The 18903-nt window shown below is 38.9% G+C and overlaps 1 protein-coding gene across 1 annotated transcript in view; it reads left to right on the forward strand.

The window, feature by feature from the left end:
- Positions 1 to 784: 784 nt before the first annotated feature.
- The window catches only part of LOC149253776 (peptide deformylase 1B, chloroplastic-like), a 260645-nt gene continuing 242526 nt past the window's right edge, over positions 785 to 18903 (forward strand). The window contains exon 1 of the mRNA XM_089460018.1: positions 785 to 1218. Within this exon, the coding sequence (XP_089316144.1) occupies positions 921 to 1218 (298 nt within the window). The 5' untranslated portion in view covers positions 785 to 920. The remainder of the gene's footprint in view (positions 1219 to 18903) is intronic.

The raw sequence follows: 18903 nt of genomic DNA on the forward strand, positions 1-18903 counted from the left end.
TGATGTGCCTTACTCCCCATTTGTCCTGCATATGGAGAGTTATTGTCCACAAATGTAATCTTCTGCCAACGTTGTCAATGTGATCTCGATACATCATCATTGGAGACATTCGATTATGGAATTGGGATATTTCCTTTGTCATCACCATTTAATTCAAGGAATCCTTCCCTTAGTTCCGCTCCCCGGTTCACCATGCGATCGACCTCACCATTTAATTGTCTCAAAACATGGAAAGTGGAGACTTCTTCTAGTTTTCCCAGTTGTAACATTATTCTTTTCGCCATCAAGGGACTCGTATGGTTCAATGATTATTGTAGTTTTGAAATCATTATGACTAAAAGAATGGAATCCGTGAGGATGCATAGTTTTCTAATGTCGAGATTTATAGCAATGTCTAGACCTTTCCAAAGAGCTAGAAATCTGACTTTGTTATTTGTGGCCAATCCTAGCCCCCTGCAAATCTAAACTCTTCTTCTTCCTCATGGCAATATAACACCCCTCATGCTCTTGCCGCCCATCTTGATTTAATTTTTTTTTAGCTAAAAACTATGATTAATTTTTTTCCCTTTCCCTAATTAACATAAAATTTAGATTTATAATTCAACCAAATCAAAACAAGACTCCAATTTCAACGACCAAACAAATATAATTAACAATTTCAACGACCAAACAAATTTAATTAACAATGATTCCCATTCAAACTTAGTGAATCAAACCAGCCTAGTTGACAGAATCCCATTTCACTCAAGTGAACCAAACACATAAATACTGAATTCGATTAAGCACGTTTGTTTTACCACTAAAACTACGAGACTGTGTAACAGCCAAGCACTCCTCTCACACGACTAACAGAAGACGTTCTATTGAAATATCGATACATACTGGGAAATTTTTTGTGGCGCTAAAGTAAAGAGCCAGCCATGGCAATGACGAAGATGATGCCTCTGAAAACCCCGGCGTCTTTTGCTCTGAGAGCCTCATCGCCGTTATTATTTAACGGCCTCCTTCCATTCGCGTATTCAATTTCAAGCTCTTCACCACGGACGATGAAAAGAATCGGCGTGAAAGCATCTTTTCAGGCCATGGCGCTTCTGAATTCTCCCCGCGGTATTGGCAGTGTAAATGGCGTGAATTTGAAGCCAAGGATGGGCGTAATGTTCCAGGCGAGAAGAGGATTCCTTTCAGAGCTCCAAAAAATGGAGGAAGAGGAGGATTTTGGTCAGTATTTTAGGTCCTCTTTTTAGTAATTATATCTCAAAACACAATTTTTTACTGCTTCGATATGCGGGGTTTTCTAACGAATCAGTTTTTAATGTCTGTCAATAGAAAACAATAAGTTTATAAAAAAACTTCCATTTGATTTCGCCATTAGCCATTTCACTGACGAGAATTGGTGACTGTATTGACTCTTCTCATCTTGACACACAAAATATGAATCGATACATTCGAATTTTGAATTGAGTTATCTACGCAAGTGAAAATGTCCTTTTCCTCGTATAATCCACATGACTTGGACTGGGGAACGATTAGGCAAAGCCGAAGAGTAACACTATGACTTGGACCCGGAAGAATTAGGGAAGAACTTGGCATAAAATCCAGTAAATTAAAAAAACTAAAAAATGCTTAGAATAGGCAATGCTTGTCTGCTTCTGTCAAAATATATCAAAATGGTCAAACTCACTAAATAACTCAATCAAAATTTCTCAAGCTTTTCAAGTGTTGGTCAAACTCATTAAGTGACTGAATCAAATCTGCTCAACCTTTTCGAGTGTTGTCCAAACTCACTGAGTCTTGGTGTGTTTGATCATATTTGACTGAATTTGGCCTAAAGAGGCAGACTGGCTTTCATCTGTAGCCAAGATGAGTATTTTCTTGTAACAAACTTCTCTCCTGTTGTCAGAATCTGGCTATATAGAAAGTGAGGTGGAATTTTCGATGATTTAGGGTGATTCAAAACTGGGCAAAACCCCGAACGGTATTGTTGCATGATCCACCATAAATAGAACTTGAACCATTAAGAAACTCTGCTCATGTCTGGACTGTGAAATATATAACACATTCTTATCAGATTTATGGCCGGAAAGAGTGTCTTTTTACTACAAGATTAGCTGATTCCTTTGACAAACTTGGTGAGTCTTGTTTCAATGCTTGTTCTTCATGGATGCTAAAAGAATGTTGAATGAATTAATTTCAAATGAGCAAACAGCTCAATGATAATACAGAGATATTTACAATAATAGAAACATCAGGTTTCTATGTAGAATATAGAAACACTCAGTTTCATCTAAGAAACTGCTAAAAGAATACAAATAGCAACAGCTAAAAGGAATGAGCATTAAATACTAAATAGGAATTATTCTAATACCCTCCCTTAATGCTCAATCTATTTACAACACCAATAGACCCTCTGAATTTTACAAATTTATCAAGACCAAGAGGCTTGGTGAAAATGTCGGCGGGCTGCTCTGTTGTGGGAACATATTGTAACTGAACTGAGCCGTCTTCAACAAGCTGGCGAATGTAGTGGCAATGAGTTTCCACATGCTTTGTTCGTTCATGAAAGACTGGATTCTTGGCAAGTTTGAGCACTCCCTGATTATCACAAAACAAAGAAGTAGGCCCTGTCTGGGAAACATGCATATCTGCAAGCATACGTCGAAGCCAAACTGCCTCACAGGATGCCTTAACTGCTCCCCGATACTCTGCTTCTGTTGAGGAGAGAGCCACTGCCTGTTGCTTCTTACTAGTCCAAGTAACAGCACCGGATCCTAGATTAAACACATACCCAGCTGTAGATTTACGGTCATCAACCGAACCTGCCCAGTCAGAATCAGTGTAACCACGGAGTATAGGTTTGGAACTTCGAGTGTATAGGAGACCATAATCAGAAGTGCCACGCACATATCGTAGCACACGCTTTGCTGCTTGCCAATGATCAGCTTTAGGAGCTGACATGAAGCGGGAAATGTAGCTTACTGCAAAACTGATGTCAGGTCTGGTAGCAGTAAGGTAGATGAGACTGCCCACTAATTGCCTGAATAAAGTTTCATCCACAAGGGGAGAAGATGACTGTGCTGAAAGTTTGAGCCCTGGTTCCATAGGAGTCGTGGCCGGTTTGCAATCCTGCATTCTGAACCTGTCCACAAGATTTTTGGCATACTTGGATTGAGAGAGAAAGATCTGATTTTCAGTCTGCCAAACTTCAACCCCCAGACAGTAATGAAGAAGTCCCAAGTCGGTCATCTCAAAAGTTCTGCATAAATCTTGTTTGATCCCATGAATCAAATGTGCAGAACTGCCAGTAATGATAAGGTCATCCACATAGACAACCACAAACAAGATATCATCACCAGTATGCTTGATATACAGATTTGCATCAGATGGACTCCGCTGAAAACCCTGATCTGTCAGGTACTGATCAATTTTCATGTACCAAGCCCGAGGAGCTTGTTTCAATCCATAGATTGCTTTAGCTAATCGACACACTTTCTGTTCTTGACCAGCGACCTTGAATCCTAGAGGCTGCGTCATGTAGACTTCTTCTTGGAGATCACCATTTAGGAAAGCACTCTTTACATCCATCTGATGAACTTTCCAATTGAACTGAGCTGCTAGGACAAGCATAAGCCTTATGGTACTCATCTTGGCTGTAGGAGCAAAAGTCTCCTCATAGTCAATGCCTTCCTTCTGTGAGAACCCTCGAGCCACAAGACGAGCTTTATACTTGTCTATGGTTCCATCAGCTTTGTATTTCACTTTATACACCCATTTGCAACCTATGGGTTTTTTTTCTGCAGGAAGATCAGAAAGTGTCCATGTGTGATTCTTCTGAAGGCTCTGGAATTCGGCTTCCATAGCCTGTTCCCACTCAGATGTACCCTTAGCCTCTGAATAGGTTTGAGGCTCAAAAGTACTGTGAAGGTTAGCCATAAGAGCAAAATTGACTGTAGACTGTTGTCTGTTCTTATGTCTAGAAGTTCTACCTTCAAGGAGCTCATCATCCCGGAGATCACCAATGGTTTTAGCCCACCATTTAGGCCGAAGAGTAGAAGAAGCAATATCAGGAGTAGAGGAACCAATATCAGGAGGAGGTGGAGAAGACTCAAGAGCAATAGGGGCCGCAAGAGGAGGGTTATTTTCTGGAGGAAGCTCAGATAGAGTATTATCAAATACTGATGCTACATCATCCCTCCCATCAGGTGGACCGACCGAAAGAAGAACACTGTGAGGCTGATCCTCAGAACACTGCTCAGAAGAAGAAGACTGAAAGAATCCTCTGTCTTCATCAAAGACTACATCCCGACTGAAGCTAAGACGACCAGTGGCTATATCTATCAGCCTATAGGCCTTGTGATGATCACTGTACCCTGTCATCATGAGTTTCTGGCTTTTGGAATCCAACTTAGAGTGCTTAGCAGCTGGAATCCAAACATATGCAACTGAGCCAAAAACTTTGAGATGACTGATCTTAGGCTTACGGCCAGACCAAACCTCTTCAGGAGTCTTCCCTGTAACAGCCTGAGTGGGTGATCTGTTAAGAAGATAAACAACAGTAAATACTGCTTCAGCCCATAATTTGTTTGGAACACTCCTGTGTTGTAGCATGGAACGAGCCATTTCAACAACCGTGCGATTGCGACGCTCGACAACACTGTTTTGCTGAGGAGTGTAAGGAGTGGTTAATTGACGTTTGATGCCATGAATATCACAGAAGTTGGCAAATGCTGAAGAACAAAATTCCCCCCCATTGTCGGTCCTAAGGGTCATGATGTTACAACCAGATTCTTTTTCTACTAAGGTTTTAAACTTCTGAAAGGTACTAAGAGCATCAGATTTATTTTTTAAAAAATATACCCACATCTTTCTACTGAAGTCATCTACAATAAGTAAAAAATATTTGCAAGCAGTGATAGAGGCTGTATTCATAGGACCGCAAATATCAGCATGAAGTAACTGAAGTACCTTAGATGCGCGCCAAGATTCTCCACTTTTGAATGAAGACCGATGTTGCTTTCCCGCTTGACAGGCGCTGCATACCCCCAACTGCTGAGTCTGAATATCAGGTAATCCAGACACAAGTCCCTCCCGAGAGAGCTGAGAGAGATACTGTATATTGAGATGCCCATATCGCTGATGCCATAGAGTGCTGATAGGAGAGATACGTGCTGCTAGAGCCACTTCTGGAGAGTCACCGGTGTCAAGTAGCCTGTATAGACCATGGTCCTCTAGGCCAACAACAACTGTTAAACTAGTCTCCCTGTCAATAATGGAGCACTTGTGGGTACTGAACACTACATCAAGTTGAGGAGAATTCCTCATAATCTGGCTGACAGATAGCAGATTAATTTCCATACCAGGAACATAGTATACATTCAGAAATATAAGTGTGCGCCCACCAGACTGAATTTGAACTGTACCTCTGCCAGCTACTGTGTACTTTTCACCTCCGCCAAATACCACGGAATCACTGAAAGGTGAGAAGTCAATAAACCAGTCACGCCTGTGAGAGAAATGACGTGATGCGCCAGAATCAATGTACCATGCAGAGGAAGGAACAGGATCTGAAGACCTTTTAGCCATAAAGGCGTAAAAGGCAGACTCTGTCTGCTCGGAATGTTCTGCAACATTTGCTGTCTGATGTGGCCCTCCCTGTTTCCTCTGTTCAGAAGCAATCCTCTGTCGGCAATCTTTCTTCATGTGACCGAACCTGTGACAGTAATTACACTGCACACTTTTCTTCCTAGCAGGATCAAAAGGCTGAGAGGAGCCTTTCTGCTGAAAGAACTGAGAGGACTGATATTTTGCAGAAAATGCATTTTCCGAGGACACTGATGAAGTACTACTACCAAACTGCTGTTTCCACCGATCCTGCTGCAGAAGTTTGGTACATAAATCTGGAAACTTCAGATCAACATTTGTGGTGGTAATGTTGAGTGTTTCTATGAAGTGTTCATAAGATTTCGGTAGACTTTTCAAAGTAATGACTACCATATCTTCTTCCTCCATGGTCCGACCAATGGCTTCGAGCTGATCTCGAATGTCTTTAATTTTGTTGAGATGTTCATGTAAAGACATATGTTCGTCCATCATGATGGAGAACCACTGATTTTTGAGAAAAAAAGCTCTGCTTTTGTCAGATGTCTCATGCAGTTCTTTCAACTGTTGCCAGATTTCGGCAGATGTCTTGCCAGAAGGAATCTGTGGTAACTGATCATCAGCGACAGAGAGCTTGAGAAGCATAACAGCCTCTCGATTTCGGTCATCAAATTTATCTTGATCGGTCCCAGCTGTACCGGGACGAAGCTCTTTGCCCAAAATGAGCTGATCAAGACGCCTGTATTAAAAAATGGTCAACATTCTTTGTTTCCAAATGTTATAGTTGCTGCCATTAAAGCGTTGATTTCCTTCTAACATCAGATTGGTGAGCGTGGCCATTTTCCCAAAGAAAATACAGAAGTCTGACACAAAAAAATAGCTGCCTGTTTATCCTGGTGTAAATTAAAAACAGACTTTGTTCTGCTAGAAAAAATATTTACCCAGCAAATAAATCTCCACAGAAATAAGACAAAACTCCAATTGTCTTAATTCAGGCAACCAAAAAAAATAATATAATGATCAATACGTGAGCCGTCGTACTGAACTTTCTCACACAACAGGAAAAAACGAGGTTAGGTAGCACATAAGCCCATGCTGTGTCGAATGACCACGATATATTGCCGCTGCTGTTCTTCGCACTTGCGTCGAATTACCACGATACACTGCCGCTGATATACTGCCACTGATATACTGCCGCAGATCTGGAATTCTGAAACCACCGGAGAAAGCAGATACAAGCACCACCGAACACCGGACAAATTAGATACGAAACACCGCAGAGATATGTTATTTCCACGCCAATACAACAAATGCAAACCACCGCAGAGAATTCGATCGATCAAATTCGATCTATCAAAAATATATTCTACCGAGATACGAACCACAAATGATTGCCGAAGCTCTGCAGAAGATTCGTATTTTCCAAGCGGGATATACTGATGACCAAAGGAATTCAAAGATGCTATTATCAGAAATCTCGATATCCGGAGATTGGCCGACGAGTTCCCGAAAAAACTTTGTCGATAATTTTTGATAAATCGAGAGCCGACTGTGCCAGAGATTTCGGCCGGAAAAGCAGTCCCTCTAGAAAGACAGCTTGACAGCACCTGTAGGGTTTGTTCAAAGCCCGTGGATCGAAAAGAAGACCCGAATCAGCGAAGCGGGTGCCGCTGAGATCAGAAAATAAATAAGCCGATAGAAATTGAATGTTTAGATTCAGCGCATCAGAAAGTCGGGTTCTTTCAGCAATAAGAAAGCTCGGTCCCTTTCACCAACGACTTGGCCAACAAACACAAATGATAGTTTCTTCAATTTCTAATTCCTCAGAAATGATAATACAGGAGAAGAATCCATTTCTGTATCGAGATAGACGACTGTAAGCTTTTATCACAGTGAGCAAAGCCGAGGCTAAGACTCAGTGAAGGCTACCTGGCTTACAGAGGGCTCGACCTTAGAAAGAACTCAAGAGATTAGGATGCAGAGAGAAATCTCTTTTTCTGGCTCCGATACCATAAAAGAATGTTGAATGAATTAATTTCAAATGAGCAAACAACTCAATGATAATACAAAGATATTTACAATAATAGAAACATCAGGTTTCTATGTAGAATATAGAAACATCAGTTTCATCTAAGAAACTGCTAAAAGAATACAAATAGCAACAGCTAAAAGGAATGAGCATTAAATACTAAATAGGAATTATTCTAATAGATGCTGCCTCTGTGTCTTACATGCTCTTTCCCAAAGAGGTACACATGCTGAAGTTAATAAAAAGTGAGCACCTCTTAAAAATTTCCCTGTTTTGTCTTTTGGTGTAGATTCATATTCACAAGCACAAAGATCGAGGTAGCTTTCTATGTTACAATTCTGTTATGCTGAACAATTGGTGAGAAGTGTAGAGGTTGGTAGATAAAGGAAACAACAAATTATGCCTTAAAACTTTATTTTCCAATTTTGTATAGCTCTTCGTGTGGAGTGAGGTTTTATGGATAATGAGCTCTGTTTCCTCAAAATCTAGCAGGTCTTGTGAGAGGGTTCACAAGACAAGAGCCAGACCAAAGGACAACACTATGAGGTGGAGGCCCGCTGCCACCACAACTCACCACTTGCTCGTTAGTGGACTTTCATCATAAAGGAGGCTTCCTTGTGCTGGTCACCTAGTAGGTATTCAAAGTTTATGGCTTAGAGGTGACAAAAGGATAGGCTCATGAATGGCACTTAGCTTAAGGACAAGGCTCAATCCAACAAAGACAAGGCAAAGCGTGCACTCCAGGAGGCTTATCTAGGGCACTTATGACTTAGGGTTTAATGAATAGGAACTTAGGAAGGGACAAAGGCGTTGCAAGATGCATAAGGCCAAGAAAAGGCTTGTTAAAGATAGATATGATCAACAATTGGAGCAACAAGCCTTCAGGAAGCCCTAAGTTGAAGCCTAGGGTTAGGTTAGAGTTTAACCCAGGGTAAAATTACCTAGGGCTTGTGATGTCACCTCTAAAAAGGAAAAATTTACCATGGAAAAAGGTGGATTTTGACGCAACGAGGTTCAAACTATGTGTATAACCCTCACCCTAGCCCTAGCCTAACAACATGCCTTGAAGGGCCGAAAAAGTAAGAGAAAGGGGGAAAATAAGTTTTAAAGAAAGGATTTTTCTATGGTGTGATCACCTAAGTGGATGGCCAGTGTTTGATCTTTGGGTGATGGAGTTTAACAGATACCTACTAATGGAAATATCAAACCCTAGTATGGAGTAAGGGCAAGAAAAACCCTAGTTTTCAAAACCTTAGCTATCATATTATGAAGGTACAAAGTCACAAAGAGAACCTAACATGGAGATTCATTCAAGGGATTGTCATATATTCTTTAGGTTAATCATACAATACTTTGCCAAGATTTCATAGAAAAATGTTCAATAAAACTAGCACAGAGAAACCCCAACAACAATCATTCCATGCAATAACCATTTGAAAGATAATCAATAACAAAGGTACTTACAAGCAATGCATGAACAAATCCTTTAATATCCCAAAATGATGTCTCCAGTGTCCACAACAAGAGCTAGTCTCCAAAAGCAAAATCTCTATAATAGATCACTTCTTTGCAAGAATACAAGACACTTTGAGCTTGGCCGAAATCCTGTAAGCAGGCCGAATTTTCCATAAGTGATGATGAGAAATGAAAATGAGGTGACCTTTATTTATGTGAGGTCTACCTCAATGAATTCTAACTAATGAAGCCCCAAAAACAAGTTTGACATGAAATAAACCTTGGTTACAGGCCAACCCACTAGCTTAATGATAAAACAAGCCATAAATTCCCACATGTGTGAGTTGTAGCCTCATAATTGTTGAGGTCATGCCATTTTTGGGCTCCAAATGGCATTCTAAGGTGAGATGAGGTCTGAAAAAGTGTCAGAGTGCTAGGATCATCCAAGATTTGAGGAGTATCCCTCAAATTCAGCTCAATTCCTCCTCTCCCAAATCCAGTTGGGGAGTCTCCATGTCATCTCCATGGGTCTCCAATAGTTAAAACATGGCCTCCTTGTTGAAGAATCTAGGGCAATGGGGTATAGTAGGATTCTTCAAGACTTGATAACAATTTGTGAATTTTACAATTTATCTTGTTAGCTTAATCTTCTTCTTCTTCTTATTAATGCATGTGTGTTTACTTCATCAAACTGCTAACAAAAACATAAGAACAAGGACACAAGATGTTGGGTCTTTGCCAGGGCAAAACCTCTCTTTCTTAGAGAGGAAAACCCTTTTGTAAATTTCTCTTATTTCAGTGTCTTATTGATCAATGCCAAACCCTAGATCCTTGAGAAGAATATCCTCCAAGAACAAGTCAAGTCCTTCCTTCTTCCTGCACTTTGTTTCCCGACACTTCGTCCTCCTTCTTTCGGCACTTTGTTCCCCGACACTTCGTCCTCCTTCTTCTTTCGGCAATTGGTGATAGACCTTGTTATGCTTAGTTCTAGAAGAGATATTTCTCCTTGATCCTTAGTGAACTCTTTCACATAAGATGATGCCTTCCTTCTCTTAACCAATCGAGCTCCTTCTTGATGTGAAGTTGCAGACTTGATGTGACAGCACTGCAGCCCTAGTTTTTCGCACGTGTGGGAGGTTTCCCTTAGGTTTTGACCCTTTTCTTCTTCACTTGAGAGAGTCTCTTCTTCACTATAGTGGGAGGCCTTATAGGCCTTAGTTTCTAGCCCAAACAATGAGAGATGAGAAACTTTGATGTTGTTGCTGTAGTGACCGCAGACAACCCTCCTTTTCCTCGCACGTGTGACTGCAATTCACCCTAAAACAGTCCTTTAAACTTCGGTTATGTCTCCTCCTTCTTCGCTGCACTAGAGGCTCCTTTAAACTCAACTTTTCCACCCTTTACTTGACTTCACTTGCTCGCTGATTTCAGAGGTGATTATGATGTCGTTGGAGGAGTGGACAACCTCTATATATAGAGGACTGTCCCTCCCTTAGGCCGACTTGACTTCCTTTGCATCGTTTTTGCTCTTTTGATGATGTCGTTGCATGGAGAGGACTTTGACTTTGCTTGGAGAGATATTCTTTGACTCTTATACAAATATATACATGGTGTAACATGCCCTTGCCACTCTTATACAAATATATACATGGTGTAACTAACTAATAGTAGTTCACATCCTGAGTGTATGAATGTAAGGAAGGAGCAATTGTGGAGGCATGAGTTACCCTGTTTGGCCTGCTTTTGCCACCCTTTTAGTGTGGCTTTTACTTTTTCTTGATAATGCTTTGTATTGCGGTGTATAACTCAAGGGTTAGAGCATTCACTTTATGATGTAGCATTTTATATTACCCCTTAAGATGAGACAATTCATCACTCATCAGGGTTGGGACATGCAAGGGTTCATTTTGATGTAAAGGAGCATTATGTGCTTAGGAATCGGGTGATGGCTAATGAGGAGGGTAGAGCTCATGCTAGGCTTTTGCCTATGTGCTAATTTATGTCTTGACCATATTTTGCATTTTTATTTTCATCTTTTCCTTTTATTGTGGCCATGATATGTTTTTTTAATTCTTTTAGCTACATCAACCTCAAGGGAAATGTTTTTCGGCCCTACTCAAGGAGTGTGGACATGAGGGTGGCAAATCCCAATAAATCAATGACATGTTAGACCTAAAGAATGGAAGTGGTATATGGGGCTTGTGACGTGTCATGGAAACTGTCAAGGATGGTATAAGGGATAATGAACATGCTATCACAATCCGGGTTTTCCAAGTAGTGCCGCTCCTACAACCCTAAGGCCTCAAGGGAGGTCCCATTGGACTAGGGCTAAGGATTAACCCCATTGGTAAGGTGAGAGAACAAATTAACAGTCAAGATCAATCAATCTTCTAGATCATCCCTCTATCCATACTTAATGCCCAAAACAAACAAGCATAAGCATATGATTGCATAATGATCAAAGTCCCTTTTGAATAGTAGCCCACCTTCATCCAAGTGGTAATGTCGGATGGGGAGAGGCGTGTGACTAATGTAGATGAGGGAGGCACATGGCATATCATCATCAAATAGTGATTGTCAGGGGTCGCTGGTTGGTTGACTTTCAAATGTAGGAGAAAAGTTTTCTCCTTCGGGTTACCCATTTCGGTGGGTAACAAGCTCAATGATGATAGTCACATACTAACAAGGTCCGTCTAGTGAGGCTTGAGAGACCTCACCTAACATCTTGTTCAATGTTCATATGTCAAGTTTAGTAGGTTTAAATTCTATTTTCTTGTAATCCAGAACTTCATAAGAGGCTATACCAAGCCAAAGTGTTTTAAAAAACTTAGTTAAAAAGTTATAACCTACATAAATTATAAGCTTTTAATTTTAAACTTATAGTTTTCAATGGTAAATTTCTTTTTATAGTGTTCTTAATGCTTTGTCCAAAGCCATGTTATATTTTGCTAGTTGAAAAGTGCGGTTTGCATATTGATAATATATGAAAAATGCTTTCTTCAAGTTTCTATATAAAGTGGGTTTTAAATAGTAAAAACTTCACTTAGTTTTAAAATAACTTTAGATGTGGCAAATAGCTAAACAGTCTCACCTTGAAGTAAACTAAGTTGAATGGCTTTTGTGAACTATGCTACATGTTAGTAGTTTTGAAGGTAGGAACTTGTTCTCTGATAAGGATGTGAGGAGTAGTGTTGTGAGACTTGGAAAATTTGTGAGTCTTGTCAAGTCTTTGTTGAAACAACCACTTGCTTTAAACTCATGGTAAAACTTGCCTAAGCTCGAAACTTAGTTTCAATCCTCTCAGACTTGTGGAAACTCAGTTGGAATTGACCTAAAACTCATGAGTTCAACCTAGAGTAGGCAAATGTGTTGTTGAATTGTTGAACTTGGTATTATCGGTAGATTATAATTCGTGACAGTGGTTACATTTGAATGGGAGTTAAACTCATGAGTTCAACCTAGAGTAGGCAAATGTGTTGTTGAATTGTTGAACTTGGTATTATCGGTAGATTATAATTTGTGACAGTGATTACATTTGAATGGGAGTTGTTTGTAATTCAATAGTTACCGAAAGGACTAGTTGTTGAGGTGAATCTTGATTGCTTTCGGCAAGCCTTCTTTAGGATTGACTCATAAACATATGCGGGGACATGAAAGCAACCTCTACTTTGGCTTTGATTTATCCACGAATCCCCCAATCTAATTTCTAACTGCTTGTAGAGTCTCCACATCCTACAGGTTTAAGGGGGAGATGAGGCAACCCCACCCACAATAGAACGATACTTGGTGTACCCTCTTTTGGGTCAAAATCCAAATACCACTAATTAAGGTAAAGCCAATTGGATCCCATAAATGAAGCGCTGCTACAAAGCATTCAATCTTGGACATCATTAGATTTAAAGTGAAAGCCATGAAAACCCTTACCACATATGCTTCCTTGGATGTGGTGAACCAATTGGCTATGGATCCAGGATTCTAGTGATTTAAATGATGGAAACACTCCCATCAACTTTCCAAGTAACAAATGGTTGAAGAACAAAAAAGCTTTGAAATTTAGACTGTTGAACCTGCCGCCTACACCTACCTACAAGTTAGTGAGAAAAACCTTCAACCCCACAAGGTGTGGTTGGTGGCCGGGAACTCAGAGAATGGGCTGTCAAACTAATCCCGACTCTCTCTGTTTGAGCTATCCCCTAGGTTAGCTAAGGGGGGTGGTCCCTAATGAAAACTTAAGTTAAAGAGATGTGAGTTTATAGGAGAATTGTTAGAGTTAAATAGATTATTTCTTTAAGATTTATAAGCAAAACTGATATGAGCAATAACCATAAATACATAAGATAAACATGAAATACATAAACAACCAGTGTCTTCAAAGTATTGCTCTTTAAGAAATGAAACTATATTTGCTTAGAATGAAGTGAAATGCTTTCAAATGGAAAGCCAAAATAATCCTGAAAAGTGAAACAATAAATTGTTAGCACAAGATATTATAAATGATTTCAAGATGAATAAGTTTACAAATCAAAGCATGGAAACTATCTTGCTCAAAAGGATACAAAAATAACTCAAATGTTAGACCAAGATGACACCATGCAATTAAGTTTGCAACTCAAAATAATAGTACTTGAAAGTGAAATCAACCATTTATGACAATAATTAAACCACAAGTCAATTTCCAAGTACAAGAAAAATTAAACTTGTTGCAAAATTAAAAGGAGTTACAATGCTTGCATCCAAAGTGCCTCTTGAAATAAGATTTGCATGTGAGACTTTAAACCATCAAGATAGCAAGAAATTTAAGAACTTTGCAAACTAAACAAATACGATGGAATGAGTTCTTGGTTCATTTTATTACTTAGTGCTAATGCAAAGTTACAATTGAACTTTAGTCCTCATACCTCATCCTCGCCCAAATGTTTAGATCTCACAGTGAGGAGTCAATAGAGGTAGAGGGTCCCTAAAAGTCTATTCAACCAACTTAAGTTGGAGGTAAGTTTTAATGAGGCTTGGGGCCTTCCTATACTAAAATGCCTAGATGAAGTGCAAATTGTGTTAATTCCCCAAATTAAACTAATGCTTCAAAGAGAAATAGTTTGCAAAACTTGAGAGCGTATGCATGTGGGAATTTAAATACAAGATTAGTAAAAATTTGCATGTGGAGTGAAATGTATTGATTTTAAGCATGCACAATATGAAATTTAAAAGCTAGAAAGCTAAAAAAAACTAAAAGCAAGATTAGGCCACCCACAAGAATCCCTCCTCTAAATGAGGAAGGGGGATGCCATGGGAAAAATCCCAAGCTCCCTCCAACAATTTTTTTATTATCTTTTATTAGTGCTTAAACTGGGTAAAAATGCCTCTAAGAGGGCAGCCCACAATACGAAAGAGAGCCCACAATATGAGAGAGATCTTTACAAAGATGACAAAGCTAGACTCTCTCCCCAAAAAATATAACAACAACAAACTTGAAGATGGAAAAAACTCTCCAAAAGAGATTCACAAGGCTCAAAAGGCCCACAGCCTCGATGAGTTTGCAACTCTCTCCCAAGTGCTTATGGCCTCCCTAGAAATCAATCTTTGGATAGCGTGAGGGAGTCCTGCATATACATGAGTGAATAGTTTTCCAAAGCTTCTCCTCAAGTTCCTTGCTGCCCAATGCTCAAGCCTATGGGCTGCAAAACACAAAAAAAATACCAATTGTCAGTGTAAAATTAGGAAAAAGAAACCAAAACTAAACTTAGAATTTAATTTACAAAGTACTAGCTCAAGTAATGGGAGTGAACCCCCATACTTGCCTAGCTTTAGAAATGACTCTTGAATAGGAGATATAACTTTGAAAGAAATAGAATCAAAGAAGTATTTTGAATTTTAAATGGATGATCAAGTAGCTATAGATTAAGAAAACTCCCTTTTTCTCTTCGTTGGATTGAAAACTTGAAGCGAAAAATCGCTGAGCTTTGGATCACTGTGATTCTAGGAGTGAGTTGATCTAATTGAGATTTCTCCCACTTCCAGATGGATTCCTGCACACAATACAAAAGATCTTTCCCACACACTTGAACACATATTAGTTTGCACAAGATTAGAACAATATAATGAATAAGATAAACCAAACATTCCTCCTAAAATGAATTAGCAAGCTTATCCCTAGAATACTACTTTAAATCAATGATATGTGCAAGATAGTTTGCACACATCAATCCAAGCAAGATGGCAAGCATAAACTAATATTAATTCAACATGCGAAAGAAATTAAACACAATAACAGTAGTATGAAAGGACATCACCTCATAACGCCAAGATAACACCAGCCAGATATCCCCAAAGTCTTGATTGTGTTAAGAAAGTATGCAAGTACAAAATGGTAGAGTTTCCTCAAGTCCAATAGCTTATTACATGATACAATATGAGAGCCCATGTCTCTATTATATAAAGAGTTGGGAGCAAACCCCAATGAAGAATGACAATGACAAATGACATTGGAGCCAATCCTAATGTAGAAGTGATTAAACAAGTGGTATGACGTGACAATCCCAAAGAGAAATTCAAATTTGTTGAATGGAGCTCCAATGCCAAGTGTAAAAATCGAATTCTGGCAAGTGGACATCATTTTCTTCTTCCCTTATGTGCCAAATTCGAATTTTATGATGGAATGACAAGTGTATATGGGTGGTAACCCATGTGGGGACAATTTCCCACAAAAATCTCCACCAAATATTCTCCCAAATCCTCCAAGATGTGCATTAACTTCACAAATTCGAATTTCCAAGTAAGCAACTTTCTCATTTAATGCCAGAAATTCGATTTTATTTGAGCACATGTCATTTCTTTGATTTTAGGAGTCCACATCACCTTGGGACTTCACTTTAACTCCCCCATAATTTTCCATCTCATTTCCACAACATTTAGCATGTGTGGATATTTATTTTTCTCCATTTATTTAATTTCTGGCTTAATTAATTGCCAGATTTCCCACTAAACTTAGGAAAAGTGGGTTTTGAGGGTTCAAAACACATTTTTAACCCATCAAAGTGTGTTATAGTAGAAATTTGAGGGTGAGAGGTGAAAATTTCATTACTCATACCCCATACAACTTCTCTAGACATCACTTATTATATTACAAATACAATTTTATTAGCAATTTCCGCAGTGCGGAAAATCTAAAAAATTAAAAAATGACTACCTAGACCTAACCAAATTCCACGAATTTTTTTGTGTGATCTAGTATGGTAATATACATCGACTCTAGACACTAAGATGTGTTAGGGGCTCAACCTTCAAACCGTCACCCTGGCTTTGGGGTAAAACGTGAGTGAAAAAACCCATAAAATTATCCGTCTCTGAAAAAGAAGGGATAATTAACCAGATAATAATAAACACTTCAGGGTGTACTTGTTTGTTGATTGAGTCCCAACATCCTAGGCCTGTTAGACTCAAAAACTCATCATTACTAGTATCACTTATTACAATTCCCCGCAGGGTGTGGAATCTGGGTACAAGAAAGATGATGAGAAGATAGAAGTAGAGTTAAAAAACTTTGTTGATTGATGATATATGATGGTACAAGTGTCTTTTGGATCATCCTTGGGTGTGGAGTCTTCATATAATCATTAGGTGCCACTCTAGTGGTCAACATGGACCAAGGTTGCTAGAGCATGGAGCGAAGTGTGAGTGTTTTAGAGAGCAGGAGCATTGGGAGCGTCATTTTCCAAAAAACTTTTGGAGCGGAGCATTCAGGGAACATTTGTTATATATATATATATATCTTAAGAAAAACATGCAAAATGCCAAATTAATTGTAGCATGTATGAAAACATCCATATATATACATATATATATTAAGAAAAACATGCAAAATGCCAAATTAATTGTATCATGTATGAAAAAATCCATATTGGTACATTAATGAAGGTAGAAATGGCATCCATAGTACATTAATGATCAATCATTCAAGCATCGATCCTCCTGAATCTAGATTTTAACAAGTACAAACACATGTACAAATTTTTAAGCCGCATAAGGGAAAGTATATCATTAACTTATGGAATGAAATAGGTTTTCTAACAACTATCAACAATAACATGACTGAATAGTTATGTTTACAAAATAGGCCATTTTCACACCAAAGTATGAGGACCTTTCCAAGCAATAAACTAAGCTAGTTGTTAAACATATCTCTACAAAAGGTGTTTACCAATTGTGAAAGCACCCACGTTACCATTGTTGTAGCTATGGGGCAACAACACCACACATGTTCCACCAGTCCTTGACAATGTTCCATCATTGCTTATATTGGGATCCTCATCATTAGCATCATCTTTCATTCTTCACCTCTTGTCTAGCCTTTGCTTCTATCTCGATACTTATGAACATCAGTCAACACAACCCAATTTTGATGAAACCACGTAATCCAAGCCTTAAAATATAGTAGAAAAAGCTTAACATGCATGATCAATGATTTTGGTTTGAGTAAAAGGTACATTTTTGCTAAATCCATGAGACACAAATTCAAAAATCAACACCACCAACATTGGGGTACATATAAGGCTTCAAGCTCTTGATTAAATACCAATCACATATTCTCATATGTGATAGAATCCAATGAAAATGTTGTAATCCCACCGATCTCGAAATCCTTAAAACTGTTAAGTTTGTTGAATTTTGATAGGATATGAAATTTTGTATTTTCCAAGTGAACTCGTTGAGGTTGGAACCACTCTCAAACATCCTGAAACAATTAATGGTAATGTTAACAAATTAAGTAAAAGGATAAAATGGAAATGTTACCATTAGAGAGCGCCTAGGGATTTATGGAATGCCTAGGGAGCATCTAGGGAGCACCTTAGGAGCATGCTCCTTGGCTCCGAAAGTGTCCTTGGGAGCACCACGCTCTTCGATTTGCAGGGAGCATGCCTAAAAAGGTTTGGAGTGTGCTCCTACTAGGAGTGCAGTTCCAAGGTTGGAGCGAGGAGGGGGAGACGCTTCCTGCAGCTATGCTTTGGATGGACAGATTGGACATTGAGTTTGGGGATTTCTTCTCGCTTGATAAATTTGGATGTATTAGATGTTGATCTGGGGTGCTGAGCTGAGGACATTAGCAGGTTTCTGAAGTTGGTTTCCTTAACTAATGGGTTTGAGTTTGAGGTGGATGCCATGATCAAAGGCATCTTTAAGAAATTCTAGGTTGTAGGTCTTTTATTTGTGGATGGATCCTTGCTTCAACCCTTGTATAAATGGATTAATTCTACTTGAAATCACAAGTTGTATACTCTATTACATGGATTTTTGGGTGTTCAACTTTTCACAAGAGCATTGAGCTTCTATCCTTCTCCAAACAAATAGGTTTAGTTGCCCATGGTGGTAGCTAGGGATGGAAACACTAGTCACGCTTAGTGTCGAGTTGTTTCTTTCATTCTCGCATAGAACTAAATAAACTTAAAGAAATGCTCTTTTTAATAAAGGAAAGAACATCCGCAAAGGAAAAAAAGATTCTAATGTGGGAAATTAGACCATGTTATGTGGATTTGCAAAATACAAGTAAGATGTCCTAAAAAATGAAGTCTTAAAAAAGGAGAAATGCCATATGATTTGAGATTTAGATGATAAAGACTCAAATAATGAGGACGATGATGATAAATTTGATGAATACTACTTGTTTCAATCAACAACGTAGCTAATATGTCTCTAGATAAAGGGAATTGAAGAAGGGATACCCATTTGATTGATTGGGCTGGGGACTCCTGTTGAAATGTGTAACTAGGTTTGGTCTTCATATTGACATATGTAATCATGATTTTATGTATTTGATATTAAAGAGAAAAGAA

Source organism: Pinus tabuliformis, chromosome 7 (assembly GCF_031772625.1).
Source record: "Pinus tabuliformis cultivar Carrire ecotype Pingquan chromosome 7, CPIR1, whole genome shotgun sequence".
NCBI classification, from domain to species: domain Eukaryota; kingdom Viridiplantae; phylum Streptophyta; class Pinopsida; order Pinales; family Pinaceae; genus Pinus; species Pinus tabuliformis.